The 20,432-nt window shown below is 35.5% G+C and overlaps 1 protein-coding gene across 2 annotated transcripts in view; it reads right to left on the bottom strand.

The window, feature by feature from the left end:
* Tmprss15 (transmembrane serine protease 15) overlaps positions 1–20,432 on the bottom strand; it is a 106,006-nt gene that overhangs the window by 36,186 nt on the left and 49,388 nt on the right. For both annotated transcript variants that reach the window (XM_057765654.1, XM_057765655.1), the window contains 6 exons: positions 17,119–17,224; positions 16,666–16,816; positions 13,893–14,028; positions 6,884–6,973; positions 4,572–4,697; positions 2,697–2,837 (listed from right to left, as the gene is read on the bottom strand). In XM_057765654.1, the coding sequence (XP_057621637.1) occupies positions 2,697–2,837; positions 4,572–4,697; positions 6,884–6,973; positions 13,893–14,028; positions 16,666–16,816; positions 17,119–17,224 (750 nt within the window). The remainder of the gene's footprint in view (positions 1–2,696; positions 2,838–4,571; positions 4,698–6,883; positions 6,974–13,892; positions 14,029–16,665; positions 16,817–17,118; positions 17,225–20,432) is intronic.

Here is a 20,432-nt window from a genome sequence, read left to right as displayed (position 1 = left end):
TCTCCCCTCCCCTTCAACCCTTTCCCATGGTCCCCATGTTCCCAATTTACTCATGAGATCTTGTCTTTTTCTACTTCCCATGTAGATTAGATCTATGTATGTCTCACTTAGAGTCCCCATTGTTATCTAGGTTCTCTGGGATTGTGATTTGTGGGCTGATTTACTTTGCTTTATGTTTTAAAACCACCTATGAGTGAGTATATATTATAATTGTCTTTCCGGGTCTGGGTTACCTCACTCAAAATGATGTTTTCTAGCTCCATCTATTTGCCTGCAAATTTCAAGATGCCATTATTTTTTTTTGCTGTGTAGTACTCCATGTATAAATGTATTTTAATTGTTATTAATTTTAAGTTTTCATCATCAATGCCCCTGAAGATATATATTCTGTTTGTTTTTCTGCATAAGTTATATTTAATATCAACTCTGATTTCATAGAATCTTAGTCTCTCCTCTTCCCCTGCTACCATCTCTTCCCTCCATTAGAAAAAAAATCCCTTATGGTCTAGGCTTGTCTGGAACTTAACATGCCAAGAAAGAGATAGATGGACTTTTAAATTCTGGTCTTTATGTCTTCCTTGGGTCCTTTTCCTTGCATTTGTTTTTTACTATTCCAATGAGCAGTTTTTGCTTTCTCTTATTATACTTTAATTTATTTTATTATTGTCCCATTTTATAGAAGCCCAGAGGTGAGGAGACGGGGGAGTGGAGACATTTTCATTTCTCAGATGAAGCAGGTTCATTTGCCTCCAACACTGGCTATGAAGGGCTCTTTCTCTGTTTGCCCCTTGAACTCAGGTATTGTGCAGTTTGATCTCTAGTTAGTGATTCTTCTTTGGAAGGTTCTGGAAATTTTAGGTAATAGAGCTTAGCTAAGGGAAATAGTGAACTGGTGTTGTATCTTGTTTTAGGAGTCTCTTCCTCATTCTCCCTCCATCCTCCCTTCTACCGTCTCTCTGTCTCTCCATCATTCTCCATTTTTGCCTTTCCATCATAAATTAAGTAGTCACTACTGCATGCTTCCACAAACACCACATTCTTCTTTCTTATGGGCTCAGAATCAAAGGGACAAGGACTGTGGACTGACTGTCTGAAATCTCGGAAACCCGAAAACAAGTACATTCTTGCTCCTTTAAATTGACTTCTCAGATATCTGAGCACAGGGATGGAGAGCCGCTTATGTGGACAAATTGCTTTTGTCTGGGGTGGAAAAGTCATTCTCTGGATTTATCCAAGCTAGATATTTGAAAGCAATTAATATATAAGTATGCTCATATGACAACAAATATATCTACATATGGATAATACTCAGTCAAGCCAGTAAGCTGCACTCCTCCGTAGCCTGTGCATCAGATACTGCCTCCAGTTTCCCTCCCTGACTTCTTTGTATGATGAACTAGGAATTATAAGGTGAAATAAACAATTTCCTCTGCAAAAAAGTAGAGGAGACAAAGAATTTCTGATCCTCCTACTTTTATTAAAGACAGGTACCACAATATGCCAGACTTATGTATGTATATCTATATACATACACATATATGTATGCTTTACATACATATAAGAGACAGACAGACACATAATATATATATATATGCATACACACATACAGTTTGCTAATCTCAGTAATTGCTTGTTTTGTTTGATTTATATCACTGTTTCTAAGTCAAAAACAGCTGCTTCTAAATCAGATGGGAAATTAGTTGATTGGGTTTAAAGCCAACCCTTCCTAAGTAGCATAATTAATTTTGTGGCTTGTTGTTGGGACTAGAGAATGACCATAAAGTTGAAAGCAGGCCACTTCCTGGGACAAAGTCAACAATTTCAAGCCAATTGTGAGCAGTAGAGAAACAGATATAAGCATCATTTAACCACACAACAGGATTTAGCCTTAGATAATAATCTAGAAGAAAGCAATCATGGAAAAATTCCTCTTCTCTAAGATTCATATGAATGAAGGATGATTTGTATCAGAGAAAAAAATGTACTAAGGAATAGGTCAGCACAAAGTAAGTCAGAACCCATGTAGAATCACAAGGACAAATAATTCAAAAAATTAAAATATCATATATATGGGAGTACATACATACTTTGTGTATCCTCTAAACCTGTCTCTGCTGTCTCTGTGTTCTCTTTTTTCTCACTGTATATGTGTTTGTTACAGTGCTTTGCCTTTTCCTACTGTTAAGGTTAGGGATTTGATAAAGTACACAATAAACAGGCTTTAATGCCAGCAGCATTCAGTGTTAAGCTCCTCCATTGCAGTTGTTTTATTCGGGCTGTCTCTAACAAGTTAATGATGTTTAATTTTTTAATTGGGTGTCTCTGGCATCCAGCAGTTCAGTAGCTCATCTCCCTCCTTGTCTCTCAGCAAGATCTAGGAAAAGTGAAAATTCTCTCCTCACAGAGCCAATTACTTTACTTTGAACTTCATTTTAAATTTTTACTACAGTGAATAGAAGGCAAGGTTCTTAATAGAGAAGGACTTGATATGCAAAAAATGTTGTGGATTCCTGCTGTGAAGAAACTCACATAACCATTACATATAGAAAGAGGAGGGACAAAAACCTACACTACTCTGAGAAAGACAAAATAGTATCCCAGAATGCAAGCATGTACAATGTGATTTGCTCTTGAAAGGGGTTCCACCCTCCTTGGTTTGTTCATATAACTGTGATGAGGCGTGTACTATTTCTTACCTGGGATGCCCAAGTAATATCCAGTAGTGAAATTTGCTTTGAAGCCCCTGCTTGCCGTCATTGTGCTTGTGATGAAAAGCACAGTCATCTTACTGGTGGTGGAGAACACGTCCTTCACAGGGCCAGGACCTGTGTACACAGCTGCCCGCAAGGGAAAAGAGACTGTGAGGTGTTTGAATCTCAGCGATACCTGAAGAATTGTATCTCCATCTTCTAGAGGAAGGACTAAATGCAGCATGACTCACCAAAATTAAGCTCACAGTCTAAGAATTTAGATGCTGATTCTTAACTGCTTTATCTGTTAGAAGTAGAAAAACACTTCTGGAACAAAACGGTTTTGGTGTGGGAAGTCCTGTATTATGTGTTTCTTTTATTGATTAATGAATAAAGAAACTGTTTTGGCCTGTGATAGGGTAGAAAACAGCTAGGCAGGGAAAACTGAACTGAATGCTGGGAGAAAGAAAGCATAGTCAGGGAGATGCTATGGATCCACCAGCGTGGAAAGATGTGAACTGCCAGCTAGAACCTTGTCAGTAGGCCACTAGTCTCATGATAAAATAAAAAATAAAGAAAATCAGTTAATTGTATATGTAAGAGCTAGCTAGCAATACACTTAAGTGATTGGTCAAGCAGTGATTTAAATAATACAGTTTCTGTGTGGTTATTTTGGGGGTGAGCAGCTGGGAACAAACAAGTGGTTTCTTACAAGACAATTTCTATCTGAAAATTACAATATAATTTAGATATCCTTCTATGATTCTTATTTATCAGATCTTATTCTGTTGATTTATGTGAATAATTATAAGTAAAATAATAAATTAATATTTTCCTTGATCATATAAGCAGTATTTTTTTTAAATAGGAACACTTTTAACTGAAAATGAAATAAAGCAACCATTTAAAATTTGTTGACAAATGTATATACTGATCCAGTTGAATGTTCCCCAAGAAGTCTTACTGGTCCCCATAGGATTTCATTGCTGATTTAGTCAGTGTGTGGCTCTGACAATTCCTTCCAGAAAGCTGTGCTCTAAAACTTTGTGGGATTTTGCTGGTATGTCTGGGGAATTCTCACTATTATGCTAGTCTTTTGAGGTTGGGGTTTCATGGAGAATCTTCCTTCACTTGTCACATGCAATTTTTATATAATAGTTCCCTGATTTAAAGATCTTCAGGTCAGAATTTATACTTACCATGAATTAAGTCACAAATACAGTTAGATAAAACCCTTTCTGTGGTGAGAAACTATAGTTAGTTCATACTTCCCAGTTGAACATTTAACCATCTTCCTAGTTTAATGTTTAATTTACCTTACCAAAAGCTAGTTCTTTCTTAAAAAGTAATGTTTAAATGATATAATATAATCTTATGTTTGGTTCATAACTTTTAAATATGCTAACATGTATTTTGTTATCCAGACAAAAATATTTCTCATGTATAATAAAAAGTAACAACCAATAGAAATAGTGAAAAATAAATATTGGTTAACTATTGTATCCTTCTTAGCTGTTAAGAAGTAGATGCTGTTACAAACAATAATAAGCAAAACAATGTCAAAATATAAAATAAAATGACTTGAAACCCTGACTAACAACAAATATTCTAGAAGAGTATAATCGTGCCACCATTGCAAAGATGTCCCAGAAGAATATCCAAAATTCTCTGGGAGGACTTGGCAGAGGAAAGATCATGATCAGAATACAGTGTATGAAAAGAATCTATTTTCAATGAGCCGAAAATATCCAACATGTGACTTTGCTGCCATATATTCATTTTGCTAGTTGTAAAGTTCTGACATCTGCTCCCACATGCTGTCTCTGTGCATCAAGTGTCTTGAGTTACACAACTTTCAGAAGACTCAAATTTCAGTCTTACCTAAGAGTAAGGAGTCAACTTCTCCCCCATCTCTCACTTCAACCACATCATTGATGCTTTCCAACTCAAACTCTTGAAAATGAAGTTGGATATTTTTTCCCTTCTGTGCATTTAAATTCCATACACCTTGAAAATAATAAATAATGATGATTAATTTACAGCCTATATCTTTGTATCTCTACTAAGTATTCACAATCTTATTTATTTTCATTGATTTATTTTGTTTTGAGCTAGGAAAAGTAATACATTGGTTAGATCTTAAATATGTGTTGCCATAATTAAATAAAATTTGATATAAACTCATTATTATTAAATTCATTTTATCCAAAATAAAATACTTTTATTGGCTTTAAATAGCCAATTAATACTGTAGTGTAGTTTAAGAATATCATTAGGTATTAATAATCTACTTTAATTCACTTAAATTTCTTTGTTTTTGTTTTTGTGTGTGTGTGTATGTGTGTGTGTGTGTGTGTGTGTGAGAGAGAGAGAGAGAGAGAGAGAGAGAGAGAGAGAGAGAGAGAGAGAGATGTTGGGGGGGAAGACACAGTGCACAGAAAATAGCTTGCTGGAATAGTTCTACCCTTCCACTATTGATGTGCTAAGAATCAAACAAAGAACATGAGACATAGGGGCAAGCATATTTACCTGACAAAATTTCAAGTCTCATAACATAGAGCAAAATTTCTTCATATTACCTACTTAATCAACTACAGTTATTGAGTTTTCCTTAAAGAGCCATGAAAGTCTCGATTTTTTGGACTAGTCTGTGAAGGGTCCTTTGATGTCCCTCTACAATGCCTTATTTTACTCCTATTTTAATGGCATCATAATCATTTGCAATGCCTGGCCCTTGATCATAATATCTGTCCAGACAATAACCTTGTTTATTCGATAAGTAAAGCTTTTAGTGAACATTGAGTGAAAAAAAGAACTAAGGACACCTAAGGAATGCTGAGTAGAGGATAAAAGTACACCAGTTAGTTGTCCAAGATTAAATGGTTAACCCTGAAAATGAAAACATACAAAGAACATTATAATGATATATGTATATATCTGATATATTTATCAGTTTAATGTATATAACAATCACACATTTATATATGTATGAAACAACAATTCATTCAAAAAGAAGCCTTAAATTTGAAAGAGCGTGAGAAGGGGTCTATTAGAGTGTCTGGAATGAGGAAATGGAAGGGTAAAATTATGCGAAAATTCACATTATAGGATCTCAAAAATAAACCAGTGACTAAGAATTAGATTTTTGAAATCTCTATGCAAAAGATGTGATTTCATGTTGTCTTCAGCATGGAATGTGTAGCTCAGAGGATAATCTTTGCTTCCACATTTGGATCATGTTAGACTAATGTCTACCTATTCATTTGACCTAATGACATCTATTTGCCTTGAAATTGTTACATATCTCTTTGTGAAGAGAGCCTCACATTTTAAAATCCCCCTTTCACTGTCATTGTTCTGTTCATGGAACTGGCTCAATACTGCAGTTGAGTCCTACCTAGGCATGCACATGAGTAAAACATGGCTATTTCCCAGACCATGCCTCCTGAATTGCAATCTTTGTAAAACAGGATGGAGTATGTGGATTTGTAATGCAGATTACGCAGTCTTCAGATAATCGTCATGAGTCTCTCTATGTAATTACACTAGCCCAGAGAGAACTTTTGTACAATGTTTTGTAGGTTGCTTTCTCTAAATTTAGATATTTCAGCAGCCTGCATTATTCTCTTATTGATTCTAGGCATCTAATCACATTCCTCTGGCTGTATTCTTCATCAAGTCTAGTATGTGTTTTCTAAGGGTGAAGGTATTGTGTTGACTTTGCTCTATGAAACTGCAAGTTTGCTGTACATACTCCAAGGATTATGTGTGAGCTAGGAAAGTGATGAAAATATCTAGAGCCAGGGTGACTGCATCAAGGGCATTACTTTCATGTTTTTATTCTGAATTTACAATAGTAAAAAGTGCTATGAAGAATGATTGTGAGAATAGATTGAAACCATGAATAGTGATCACCATTGCTTTAACTCACTTAAAAACTTTGCAGTGAAAAGTAGGCTAGAAATCTAAAAGAAATCATGGAAGGGTTTGGAGGGAGGAAAGCAAGGCAGAGGAAACGAAATTACAAATACTGTCATATATGAAGGAAATAATTAAGAAAGAAGTAATAATATTTCATAGGTAGGCATGCTACTGTTCATTTTGACAAATTCTTAATCTATTTCTCTATTCACGAGGGACATAACCTTGTTATATACATTTTTCCTTGATAAGCTGGGCAAGAAAAGACTCACAGAAAGCTTGATTAGGGTAAGTATCTGGAAAGTTTGGAGAACTGAATGTTGTATTTGGCTCCCATAATTCAAAAGGTCCTCCGCAGTCAGCTAAAATGGATTAAGAAACAGTTATTAACAACACCATGCCTAATCCACATATATCTTCCTAGATGCCAGACACTGTAAAAACACATTTCCTAGAATGCTAGTTTTGACAGATTCATTTTACAAACTGTATAAGTTCTTAGGGAAACATGTTAGTACATTGGTGTTTTTAGTAGAAAAGTTCACTTTATATTCTTATTTCCTTTATAAGTTTCAAAAGATTATAATAGTGTTTAGGATTTCCCATATTTATTTGACCAAAGGAAATATTTTGTAAAGTACATGAGAGAAAATCATACCTGCAGAAAAACATGAAAATTTATAATAGAGCAAATGCCATTCCTGTTACCATCTAGTAGAAGAGCCAGTGGCTGGTATGTCATTGATGTAGCAATACAGACTTTTTGATCTTTTATTCTTAAAGTATTGGGTGGAAATGATGCTCAACATTGAAATGTGTGGTAGGAAGGGAGGAGCAACACTTTCTCTTTCTGTTTATAATTCTGAGGAAATCACACTAACGCACACCTGTGATCTAGGATCTTAGAATGTAGAAGCTGGAGGATCTGGAATTCAACCTTCCTATATTACATGAGAGTATACACACACACACCCCAAAAAGCACAACAAAAACAACAATTTTTAGTTTTCTTTTCTGGTTAGATCTGTTACTCAACATTTTGCCATAGTTGGGATTCCCAGGATTTAATTAAATTTTCTTATAAAATAGAGCCTACATCTTCTAGTTCTATGATTAGGTATACTAACATTATACTATACTGAATGTATGTTTTCTTTTTACTAATTATAGACAAATATAAAACAGTTTAAGATTTTATTGACTATGTGTGTGGTTTCTATGCATAAGCATGTGTTCATGTGTGTGCATTTATGAGTGTGAAAACACAAACATATGTTTGTGTATGGATGTGTGTATTTGTATATGTGTGTGTTATGTGAATGGGTATAGTGTAAATTTGTGTGCATTTGTACATAACATATTTGTCTCTGTGCAGGTGAGAATGGGTATGTGCTTATGAGTGTATATTTGGGTTAGTACAGATTCAGGCATGTGTACAATATATTCGAGCTTAAATCACTACATTATATATTCATGAGTGTGAATGTGTCTGTTCGTCTGTATTATGAATATATGTATACTTATATGTGAACTTGCAAATGTGTATTTGTGGATGTGTGTGTGTGTGTATATATATAAGAGTGCATGCACATTTGTGCATATGCATCACTGTGTTTCAATTCTTAGGTGTGCACATGTACATGTGAATGTGTGTATGTACTTGTGTATGTATATATGTGTGATGTGCGAAGGTCATTTGTCAATCTGTTGTTTCATCAGTTAATCAATAAAGAAAACTGCTTGGTCTGATAGGTCAGAAAATTAGATATTTGGAGCAGACAGAACAGAATGCTGGGAAGAAGGGAAGTGAGCCAGATGCCATGCCTCTCCTCTCTGGACAGACACAATGAAGCTCCAGCCCAAGATGGACATACACTAGAATCTTCCTGATAAGCCACCACCTCGTGATTATTAGATATGGGTTAAAGCAAGATATGAGAGTTAGCCAGTAAGAAACTAGAGCTAATGGGCCAGGCAGTGTTTAAAAGAATACAGTTTGTGTGTTGTTATTTCGGGGCATAAGCTAGCCAGGTGGCCGGGAGCCAGGCTGCAGGAACGCAGCCCGCAGCTCCTTCTACATATGTGTAAATGTGTTTGTGTGAGTTCATGAAAGTTTAACTATATGTGTTTGTGTTTATCTGTTTAAATGTAGATATGTGCGCACATATGTCTATGTGAATATGTTTTATGTATTCATAGGTACGTTGTGTGCACATGATTCTTATGGGAAGTTCCATAGACTGATGAGGCATGACTCTAGAAATTGCATTCATGCTATGCTGTTAGGTAATAGATGCCTGCACATACAATGGGAGTAAAACATCCTGACTGGCTTGGAGGGTCTGTTCATTGACAGAGTTGGATTCTCACTTTTAATATTCCTAGGTGCTGTTATTTCAAATGTTTGTAATTTGATTAATCTCTTTTTATGCCATAGAAATCTCTACTGTACACATGATGTGTTTATGCAGCATTCTTTAAGGGAGTTTTCACAGATGGAGTTATGTCCTTAAGAGATTCTGCTTGTAACCTCTATTTAAGGCTGACATTTATAAGGTTTGTGTCCATAGGGAATAGTATCCCAGAAGTGAGAAGGAAAGCCCATCTCTCTCACAGGGAGTTTGAATTAAACACGTGGAAGAAAATAAGAAATGAAGACATAATTTCAATTACTGATAGGCTTTTGACTATTACTCATTTATGGGGGAATAATAGATGTAACTTGAAAAACAATAAATCACATTGAATTTAGGTGAAATTAATTTTAATATTCTCAATTATTATCTATTATTTTAGTAATAAACAATAAATTTTTAATATTATACTGAACATGTTAATAAGTTTAGGTAATAATCTGAAATTACATCTACCGTGAGAATTTGGTGTCCAACTTTTGAAAATTAGTAGTTTTAAGACATTGTAGCTATTCATAATGTATATATTTTTATCAAACTTGTGACTAATTGGTTTAAATATTTATTCATGAATATTAAATTTTATTTGTTCTTAAAATAAAGTTAACCAATGATAACACTAAATGAGGCTAGTTGTTGCAAAGGTAAAGCAATGAAAACAAAAGAGAGTAAGAAAAAGTTCTTAGGTGAAGGATTCTATGAATGTAATTAAGACCTGTGTGTGCTAGGGGTTGAGTATTAAGTTGGACAAACACCATAGATTTCTGGTCTGCAGGGAAGGTTAAGAAAGCAGCTGGTACCTTGGGCAACTAAGGAGAGGGAACCTGAAATGACCCTATCCTATACTGATGAATATCTTGCATATCACCTTAGAACCTTCATCTGGCGATGGATCGAGGTAGAGACAGAGTCTCAATTTGGAGCAACGGTCTGAGCTCTTAAGGTCCAAATGAGGAGCAGAAGGAGGGAGAACATGAGCAAAAAATCAGGACCACGAGGAATGCACCCACCCACTGTGACAATGGAACTGATTTATTGGGAGCCCACCAAGGCCAGCTGGTCTGGGACTGAATAAGCATGGGTTGATTCCGGACTCTCTGAGCATGGCGGTCAATGAAGACTGATGAGAAGCCAAGGACAATGGCACTAGGTTTCGATCCTAATACATGAACTGGCTTTGTGGGAGCTTAACCTGTTTGGATGCTCACCTTTCTGGACGTAGATAGAAGGACCTTGGTCTTCCCGCAGGGCAGGGAATTTGGACTGCTCTTCAGTATCGAGAGGGAGGGGGAATGGAGTGGGGGGAGGAGAAGAGGAGTGGGGATAGGGGGAGGGAAGTGGGGGGAGGGCAATATTTGGGAGGAGGGGAGGGAAATGGGAAATGGGGAGCAGGTGGAAATTTTAATTAAAAAAGAATAAAAATAAATAAATAAGTAAAAAAAAAAAAAAATAAAAATAAAAAAAAAAAAATAAAAAAAAAAAAAAAAAAAAAGAAAGCATAAATGCAGACTGATTCCCACATGGAGAACTTGTCAAGTTGTTTAGTAACTTTTTTCAAACTAACTCACTGTGTGTTAAGAAATGAAAAATGGCTTACTTACATCAGGATATGACAGAGAAAAAAAAAAACCTTAGAATATTAAAATGGCTAAAGCCAGTTTTTCTTAATTAGTTGAGAATCTCAGAAATCACCCAGGAGCTGAGTGATGAATTCTTTTTGCCTACACATACTGTTCTTTATGACAGAGCCTCAGAATTGGTTTTTAAATTAATATGGTGTTTGTTTAACAGAATATTAGCTTTTGTAAACTTCTTCAAGTAGAATACTCTTATTGAAACTAATTGTATCAACATCACAGGCACCATCCTGAAGCTGATGGCGCAGAGACTAAAGTGACATGGTTGAGGAATCCTTGCAGTTGTGAATATTCAGAAAACTAGACCCAACAATATTCTCAGGAACCGAGTAGGTACAGGGTCTGATTATTCAACCACTTGTCTGAGATTTCTTATTGAACTACTCTGTAAAGAGAAAGAGAAAGGTTTTAGCCAGTCAACCATGTTTTCCTTTTATTTTTGCTTAAACAACTCAGTGATCTGGAATCAGAATAGCTCTGCACAGATAGGACTTCTATTGACCCATCTGCAAAAGGCATTAGAAAGAAATTGTTCAGGATGCGTTGGACGGTAATTAACATTTCCGCTGCGCTGAACATTGGCTCAAAGTGAACCACTTAGAAAGTGGAACAAACACGTTCTGGGCAAATTCTAAATTTATATCTTAAAATCCCATGGGTTATTCTAACAGTACAATTTCCCCAGTGCTAAAACATGCACAGATGCTAAGCTTCTATGCACTGAGATATAGTGACTTTTCTTTTACTGACTAAAATGGATATGATGATGGCACACATAATATTGATTTTAAGATGGACAACAAAGTTGTAATCATTTATTTTATATGTGATAATATAAAAGCTATCTTAGATTTTAAAATTTAAGAAACGTGACTTGTCTAATATTTTAAATATGGAGCATCTGAGATTTATTAATATTTACAGGTTACTGATTCATGTGACACTAGAAACCAGGCAGATACAGTGAATTACAGCTAGGCTAGAATGATAGACATTGGTGTTGAGAAGTACACTTGCAAATCTGCTTAGTCTCAGAAGATGTGAAGTCTATCCCCAGCACTGGAAAAATACAAAACTTCTGCCTTTGGTGGACTTTATAGCAGTATTTTATTGTCTGTTCATCAGGGTTTCTCCCCCCTCTCTTTCAGATTTCTGAGTGTCTCATTTATTCATACATTTCCTTAATTAAATCTTATCCACTTCACACATGAACCATGAATAGTACACTGTTTATAATATTTGTTTTCCTATCATGTTAAAATTTTCAAAAACCAACTGTGTTGATATTTCTTAGGCTTCCTCGGCAGTGTCATTTGCAGAGTGGATATCTATGCCTTAAATGAATGATGGGAATACTGCATCATTCAAGAAATATTCAAACATTTCAGTATGAAAGAAGAGCGAACACTAGCCTTTTGTTAGGAATATAGTGAATATTCAAGATGGCAGCATGAGGCCTGTAGGAACTACATCTTTATTTAGTGGCAGCTTGTTTTTAAAAAAATGTCAAATATCAATCATTTTTTTCTAGAGGACTTTGGGTTTGTTAAATTCATGTAGCTGAAAAAAAAATCTGCTTCTTAAAACAAAAGTGAAACTAAATAAAACAAACAAAAAACAGATGCGTTTAGTGTGTCTGTCTGTCCATGTGTAACTGTGTATGTGTGAGCTCATGTGTGTGTGTGTGTGTGTGTGCATTCCATAGCAAGCTTGTGAAGGTCAGAGGATAACTATGGGAGTCAGTTCTCTCTTCCTTCATGTGGATCCCATGAATTAAACTCTGGTCAACAGGTTAGGTTGCAAATGCCTTTATCCACTGTGTTCTTTTGCCAGGGTCTTTTGCTTTTTATTTGTTTGTTTTGTTTTGTTTTAGATTGAAGCTTTAATGTAGAAAAATATATGCTTTTCTGGGTATTTTAAATGTTTCAGAGAAAAGGAGAAGAGGAAATTCTGTGTTTGAGTGTTCAGATATATCACAAAATACTCCCCATGGCTCTCTCAGATTCCCATGATCACAAGACTGAGGGTATGCCTCAAAACATACCACTGCACTGAGAATATCCTAAAAGATAGGAGCTGTGTTATATAATGTATATTTATCTGTGATTATCCTTTTATGGTCTATAAAATGCCATGTTCTTATAATAGGGTGTGCTTCTTCAGACATGAATAAGATGAATGGTAATAAGGTTTCTTTGAAATTACAGCTTTTCAATTTGACCTAAGAAAAGTAGGCATATGATCCATTTTGTTCTTTTGAATTAAAAGCTATGGTAGGATTGGAAATCTCAGTTATTGCTCAGCTATGTTGCTGCCAAGGGAGGGTATTCCAAAGCCTTGTCAAAGCATCATCTCAGGATGTAAACATTTCCCATTCATTAGGGATGTCTGGTAAAAGTTTGGATTTAATATTTGCTATCAAATTATTCCAAAATAGAGTTGGGGTGTGTGGTGGTTTGAAAGAAAATGGCCACCAAAGGGAGTGGCACTCTTAGGAATTGTGGCTTTGTTGGATTAGGTATGGCCTCGTTGGAGGAAGTGTCTCACTGTAGAGGTGGGCTTTGAGGTCTCGCATATGCTCAAGATACCACCCAGTGTTTCAGTACACTTCCTGTTGCCTGGAAGATATAGAATTCTCCGGCTTGTGTACCTGCATGCCACCATACTCCCACTCACCACGCTCCCTGCCATGATGATAATGGACTAAACCTCTGAAACTCTAAGCTTCCATCACAATTAAACATTTTCCTTTATAAGAATGGTCAGGGTCGTGATGTCTCTCACAGCAATAGAAACCCTAGCTAAGACAGAGTGGTTCAGTCTTAACTGAGCTGTTATGATTTTGAAATCCTTCCTAAAAAGGCAACTAGAACCTCAGCAGCTCTTCCCCGAAGAGAGTAGACTCCACTCATCTCCACCAATGTGGCACTGGAGTTTGTGTTTTAATGAGAACGAAATAAAAATTAGTACTGTCACTAAATTTAAGATAAAAATTACTAAATGTATTTTTAAATTACTAAATCATATTTTAAATATGATTGACAACCTTATAACAAGTGAATGTCTGTGAATTTATTATAACACATCACTGCCTAGATACAGTTTTTTTTTTCATGGTCTTTATTTTTACTTTGATTTTCCATTGAAACACTATTAGGCTGAGATAAAAGCAGTAAGCGGAAACAAGATAGATTCACGACTTAGGGAATACACACAATGGGTTTACTTACTAGGAAGCTCTGGTGGAGGTGTAGGAACCAAAGTTGGTTCTGGATAAGGACTCTCATTACAGATTCCATTAGTCAGGTTTATGTCATCCAGACCTATTGTACTAAAACCTGGGTTTCTAAATGCATTGAATACAACCTGAAATTCAGAGAGGCATATATTATTATTCCACTCTAATAATTTCTGACTTGGCTCTTCTTATGGCTTAATAACTCAGGGGAACCAGTATTGCCAATTATACAATGCATAATGACATACTCCACATTGAAATATTGATAAAGCATACTGTTTAAGGTCTTTTGAGAATCTCAACCTTTATCTTACATATAAGTCTTAGCAAAAATATTCATGCATGTCTTCTTTCTGAGTTAGATTATAGTCTTATGATTTATTTATCTCTCTTCTCCTGATTTTATCATACTCTGTTTTACTTAGTAAAGCCTATACATAATTTGGATGCAGAGAGAAACCTCCTGCCAATTATATTAAAAATCCAAATGTCTGTTTTCCCTCATACTAGATACCAGTCCTGAAGAGCAGACACTCTGATTAGATCATTTAAATAGGGAAAAAGGAACACGAAGAAATGAGTAGCATAACATGAACATTCAGGATCAACCAGTACTGGTCCTAGTTCACTTAGGGTTCTGAATTAGCATTCTTAGGAAGGTGCTAATCACAAGACGAACAAACAGTCTTGGTCACAGCTCCTGGGTTTATAAATACCACAGTAGGTTTTCAGATATTGTGACTGTTTTCAACTGTACTTCCTTGGACCTATCTTCAATAACATAAGAATGAGACAAACATAATACTTGCTGTGTGGTATTCGCTATCTGAGCCACATAATATACATTGTCTTATTTGATTTTTTTAACAGAGCGTGTATTCCTCAATTCATTATTTTTCCATTAATTCCATAGGTCTCATACCAGATATATTCCAATAAGTGTGAATTATTCCCTTTCCAGAGGAGAAAAAAAATTTAAGGAGATAACAGCAAGTTGTCCACAACTTCTCAATACAACGGCATAATAAAAATGTAAGTTTGTATTCTCCAACAGATGACAGTATCCTCTAAGCCCTACTGTATGACTGAAATTCCAAATAGCACTGATCCTCATGCTGACCATGGTATGTCCTACACCTTCTTACCTATGAATATTTGTGAATCAACAACAGTAACAGAACAACTTTCTGTGTGACAATTTCCTCCATCCTTCAAGGAAACTCCTTAAAAGTCAGGATATTCTAAAAGAAGTTAAAACTTTCCATCCTGCAGGGAGATTCTTTTAAACTCGGGAAGCAGATCACTTAATAGATTTGAGAGTTTGTTCAAACAGATGGGGTTCACTGGGTCTACCCTCCCCAAGATTTTCTGTTTTAAGAACTGTTGAGAGATACTCTTGGACAAGCTGAACTAGCTGGATAGGCTAAGGAAAGCTGAGTTGATCAGAAAAGACACTCTCCAACCTCTGAAGTGTTTCAGGTTTCCAGCTTTGGTGACCCATCATCTACACCAAGGTGATGTAGCTGTCTTTGAGGAATTTCTGCTCCTGTAAGCAACCCCCACACCCACACATCTGTAAATAATCCCCGTAGAACTCATTGGCTCACAAATTTGGACTTCGTTGGTATCCTTACTTTGGCTTGCCTATGGTTCACTATCTGGGGAGAGTAGATGTTGGTGCTTATGTCACCAGGATTAGTGTCACACAATATAATTATAACAATATACTGGAATAAAATTTGTGCAATAGGAATTATTAATTTCAAAATTCACATTCAAAGCTTTAGGACTGTGATTAACAAAACCATGGAAGCTAATCATGAATAAAGTATCATCGTGTGCATTTGTAATTTGGCAGTATCTTTTTTCTTGTAAAACTAAGACCAAAAATACTGTACCAGACCATTTCAGGTTTAGAAAAAACCTCAATGGCTAGAACTGCCTGAAGAAATGCTGATTTTCTCATTTTATTCATCTATTTGTCTTTGTTTGATATTCTATTTTTTTCTTTTCTGAATTATCAGAAAACAAACAAAATTAATGAAGAAAAATTTACAGTGAAGACTAGAATATGAAAAATAAAGGGAAGAGTGACAGGAAGAAGGCAGATGAGGGTCACTGATTATGGCTCTATGTCATAGGGGAGCATCTCTGCCTCTGGTGATGACATTGTCTGTTGAAATATACATCTTCTAAAAGTGATACTAACTTGTATCAAATTATTCAATTAAAACATTGTTAATTTGGTCAAACTAATAGGGCACACTATCCTATATTTTAATAGCAACAACCCTTAGGAAATAAAGGCATTAAATTCTTATCTGGAAAAATTAATTCAACTTAATGCAGAATAAATGATCAGAGACTTCCCAATGATATGGCTCATAAAATTCCTTTCTAAAGGAAATCTACTGAGATTAAGTCATAGTGGGGTTGGCTGGTGGATATTGATAGACATGGATGTTTAACTATGAAATGATAATTATCTGGAGTGTGTGGAGCTGAGCAAAGAAAGGCAGAAGAATAGAAGAAGGTATTGATGAAGGGAGATGAAGCTGCCTTCTTTTCGAAGGGTTTTACAGACTATTATAAACAGAATGTTAATATCACAAGTGATTCCTCAAAACCAAAAGAAAAAATAAGGTAGATTTGAAAAGAAGAGAAAGTTACTAGGTTTTCTCCAGAAACTACTTTACTATATCATTGTAAAGTATACTCACACATTATAAAAATACATATAGAAATTACAAAGTATTTTTGCAAACCTTAAATTTCCCTGTTTCATTAAATGTAACTTGGCCATAATTCCAATTCCTCCCATAATTTCCTGTTCTTTGAAAAACTGTCTTGTCTGTGGTTTCATCACTGCTGATTTGGATGTTAAAGTTGTAGACATTTTCACAACACATGTAATACCTGATTTGGAAATAAGAAAAGATGTTTAGCTTTTAACACATTGAAGAAATTCATTTTAGTTCTTTCTGCAGATTTCCTTATATTTAATTATATACTTTTTTCCCTTTGGGTGTTTCTGGGCAAGAGGGTCAGGGGGCCACCAATACTTTGCTGGTCTATCAATTTAAAAAAATTAATGCAGGCATTAAAACTTTAGCTATCTGATCTGAGGCTGGTTCCCTAACAAAACTGTTGCTAGCCACTCACAAAGATAGCATTTCAGTATATCTGACCACAAGTCAAGGACCTGATTGAAAACATACCAGAAGTGAAGGCAGGCAGGCTCTGAAGCAAGCTCTAAAGAGAGGCTTAAAAGGCCCACTCTTTCTTTTCTCCGGCATTGTTCAGTTGGTGTAGAAATGTAAAATCCTGTAAAGCCAACCAAAAACTTTTACTTGCTTAAAGAAGGTAACCATTTAAGATGAAGCTTTATGACATGTATTTTTGCACATTGGATCAGGTGCCAGAATTGAGTCTGGAGTGGTTGAGTTTGCCATAATAAATTGTTTAGGAAAATCACTCAACTTTGGATTTCTTACTTTAATTCTAATTTTCCATACATCTAGAAAAAACTCACAGCTTGACAGGTAATCAGCACATGGCTGACTGTATTTAGATATTCTGTTTGGTTAACTAACAGGATACACCATTATTTATGCATACATTTGATGACAAGGCTAAACGTTCCAAAGAACACTGGTTATATATCCCATTGACTACACTGCATATCTTTACATAAGAAAGTGCCTGATTTTATAAGGGTTTTTCATATTTCTGTATTCCTTTGAATGATAACTAATCAGATCACTGTGGAGCAGGCAGCATACTAATCCATATAAAAGCTTTTGAAATAGCACAAGATACTGCATAAGTGCTTTCTGGTCTAGAATTCATTATTCAAGCCAATGACTTGAGTCATTTCTAGTGTGTGAAGTACAGTTAGGTAAGAATATCTTAACATTCTCTTAGGGGAATTTACTTCATTCTTAGTTCAAAACTCATATATTAAGACAGAAGCAGGAATTATCCAGCAAAACACGCTACAAAGTAAATGAAATATTGGACTAATAGAATTGGATTGTTATGCATTTTTTATGAAATGTCCAAATGTGTTTGCTTGAAATCAACATCTTCTCTCCTGTGCCTTTCAACAGAAAAATATAGGCAATGTTGTATATAAAATGCAATCTCATTCATTTGTAGTATGCAGAGTAAGAATAAGATACAAAGAAGAGAAATTCAAGTAGAACTGTTTATAAACACATACTTAGACGAACGAGGCAAAAATTATCTGGAATAAATGAGTATTCTATCAAGGTGAAATAGTGCTAAAAGACTTATAAAGGTAATATATGCACGTGCATTGCATTCGTATTACAAAATGCATGAATGTGTTTCACAGTTTATACTAGTAACAGACTACTCACATTTTATTTATGCTAAAATATTTCATGAATATTTTAGCTATGTCTGGTCTCATATATATGAAGCTATGTAAAAGGTCAGCTTCAGATTCATCACACAAGTCCCAGCACCTGCTCTCTATGAGCTCCCAAATAAACCCAGTTGGAATTCATCTTGCTGTTAGTTGCTTAGGGTATGATAAGAAAGAAAGAAGTACTGAAGTGGTCTAAGTGCTGGAAAACTTTGGAGTTAGTTGTTAATTGTGTGACAGACGCAACATCATGCTGCTACTTCTGTTCTGGCATGTTCACCCAACACAATCCATTTACTAGCTATAATTTGAAATGTGCTAAGTATCTTATTCATTCATTTAGCGGTAATATATTTAGATCTGATTGTATAATTAATATGACTTTTTATTAATTAAATTATAATTAAATTATTGACTTTACATTCTTCTCCCTCTCTTTTTTTCTCCCACTCTCTCACACCTTCTCTCCTCTGCCCGCCCCTCGATCCATGCCTCTTCTGTAATCATGCAGAAAGGGGCAGGCCCCCTATGGGTTTCAGCAGAGCCTGGTTTATCAAGCTGCCCCAAGTCCAAGCATCTCCTCTGATATTAGGCTGGGCAAGGCAATCCAGCAGGAGAAATGGGTTTTCCAAAGCTAGTGAAAGCCCTGGGAATAGGCCCTGCCCCCATTTCCAGGAGTTCCACATACAGACTAAACTATACAACTGTTACATTTATGCAGAGAGCCTCACTTGGTCCCATGTAGACTTCCTGGTTGTAGGTTCAAATTCTGTAAACCAGGCTCCCATGAGTCACGCTAGTGGTTTCTGTGGGCTTTCCTGTGACTCCCTGAGTGTGGCTCAATGTTTGACTTTGGGCCTGTGAATCTGCCTGCATCAAGTCCACTTAAAACAAGATTAATTATAGAAATGACAGTACCTTTTATATTTTGGAAAATAAACTAAGACAGTAAACATCATGCATCTGTAGATATTGTTATATACGAAATAATTTACTATATTACCTATTATCTTATTATTATCTAAGTGAGTTAAATTAATCAACTAAAATAGGTAAAATAAATTCTCTATAAAATTATGAGAGTAGAGTATGCAATTTACATTAAATTTAGTTCACTCATGCAACTATTCTTTAATTTAATTGATGATATTTTGATATTGCTCACTTATTTAACACTTACAGGATGTAATACTCAAAGAGAATACATTTTATTTTAACCTATTAAGAATTTTCTCTAGCCTAGGAGATTTCCTAATATAGAGGATTAATGTTTTATGCTCACCAATTTTCTATCTTTTGTCTCTGGGAGAAAATACATTTTTTTAAGTTCCAATGTTGTTATTATGTTTCTTTTTAAGTTTTCTCAAAATTGACCATATCTTTGGCTTCAATAATTTGAATATGGCATAGACTTAACTTTGCATCTCATGTGATGAGCTCCTAATTAGCTGTCTACCTAGTTGTTTACACTCAGAATATGGAATAATATACAGACAATGTTTTTACTGGAGCATATCATCAGGTGGAGGAAGAAATAACAGCAACTAGGGATGATGGCCCTAGGTCAGGATACCATTTGTACAGGCTAAGTTTTGTGAGCTATACACAATATTTACCTGGAAAAACAGAACCTCAGTTGAAATTGATCTAAGAGGGCACAGCCTACTATGGAACTACCCCTGGGTACTATATATATCAAACAATTGAACACCTCAGAGAGAGAAAATTAGTAAGCTACATTCCTCTGTGTTTCTGCTCTTCCTCTGGATTTCTGTCATCAGTTCTTGTCTTGGCTTCCTTTCATGATGAACTGTAAGCTGCAAACCAAATAGACTTTTCTCCTGAAGATGTTTTTGGTTAGTGTTTTATCACAGTGAAATATAAACTAAACAAAACATTGTTGTAGTGTTTGTTCCCAAGTGGGCCTTCCTCTAAGATGTTCTTTAAATTGGGGATTCTGCTTCACAAAGCTTCCTATGAAGTCATGTGATTGGTTACATCTTCATTCAAGATCGTCTATGTCTACAACAGTTACAGAATCACCCTGTTGGGGCCTCTTTACTACGGCAGCCATATCTTCTAATCCTGAAGGACCCAAGCCCTCACTAAGGACCTGCAGGATATAGGCCCCTGACTCAGCAA

The sequence above is a fragment of the Chionomys nivalis genome, chromosome 3 (genome assembly GCF_950005125.1).
Source record: "Chionomys nivalis chromosome 3, mChiNiv1.1, whole genome shotgun sequence".
Lineage (NCBI taxonomy): Eukaryota > Metazoa > Chordata > Mammalia > Rodentia > Cricetidae > Chionomys > Chionomys nivalis.
This window is presented reverse-complemented; position numbering and strand designations above follow the sequence as displayed.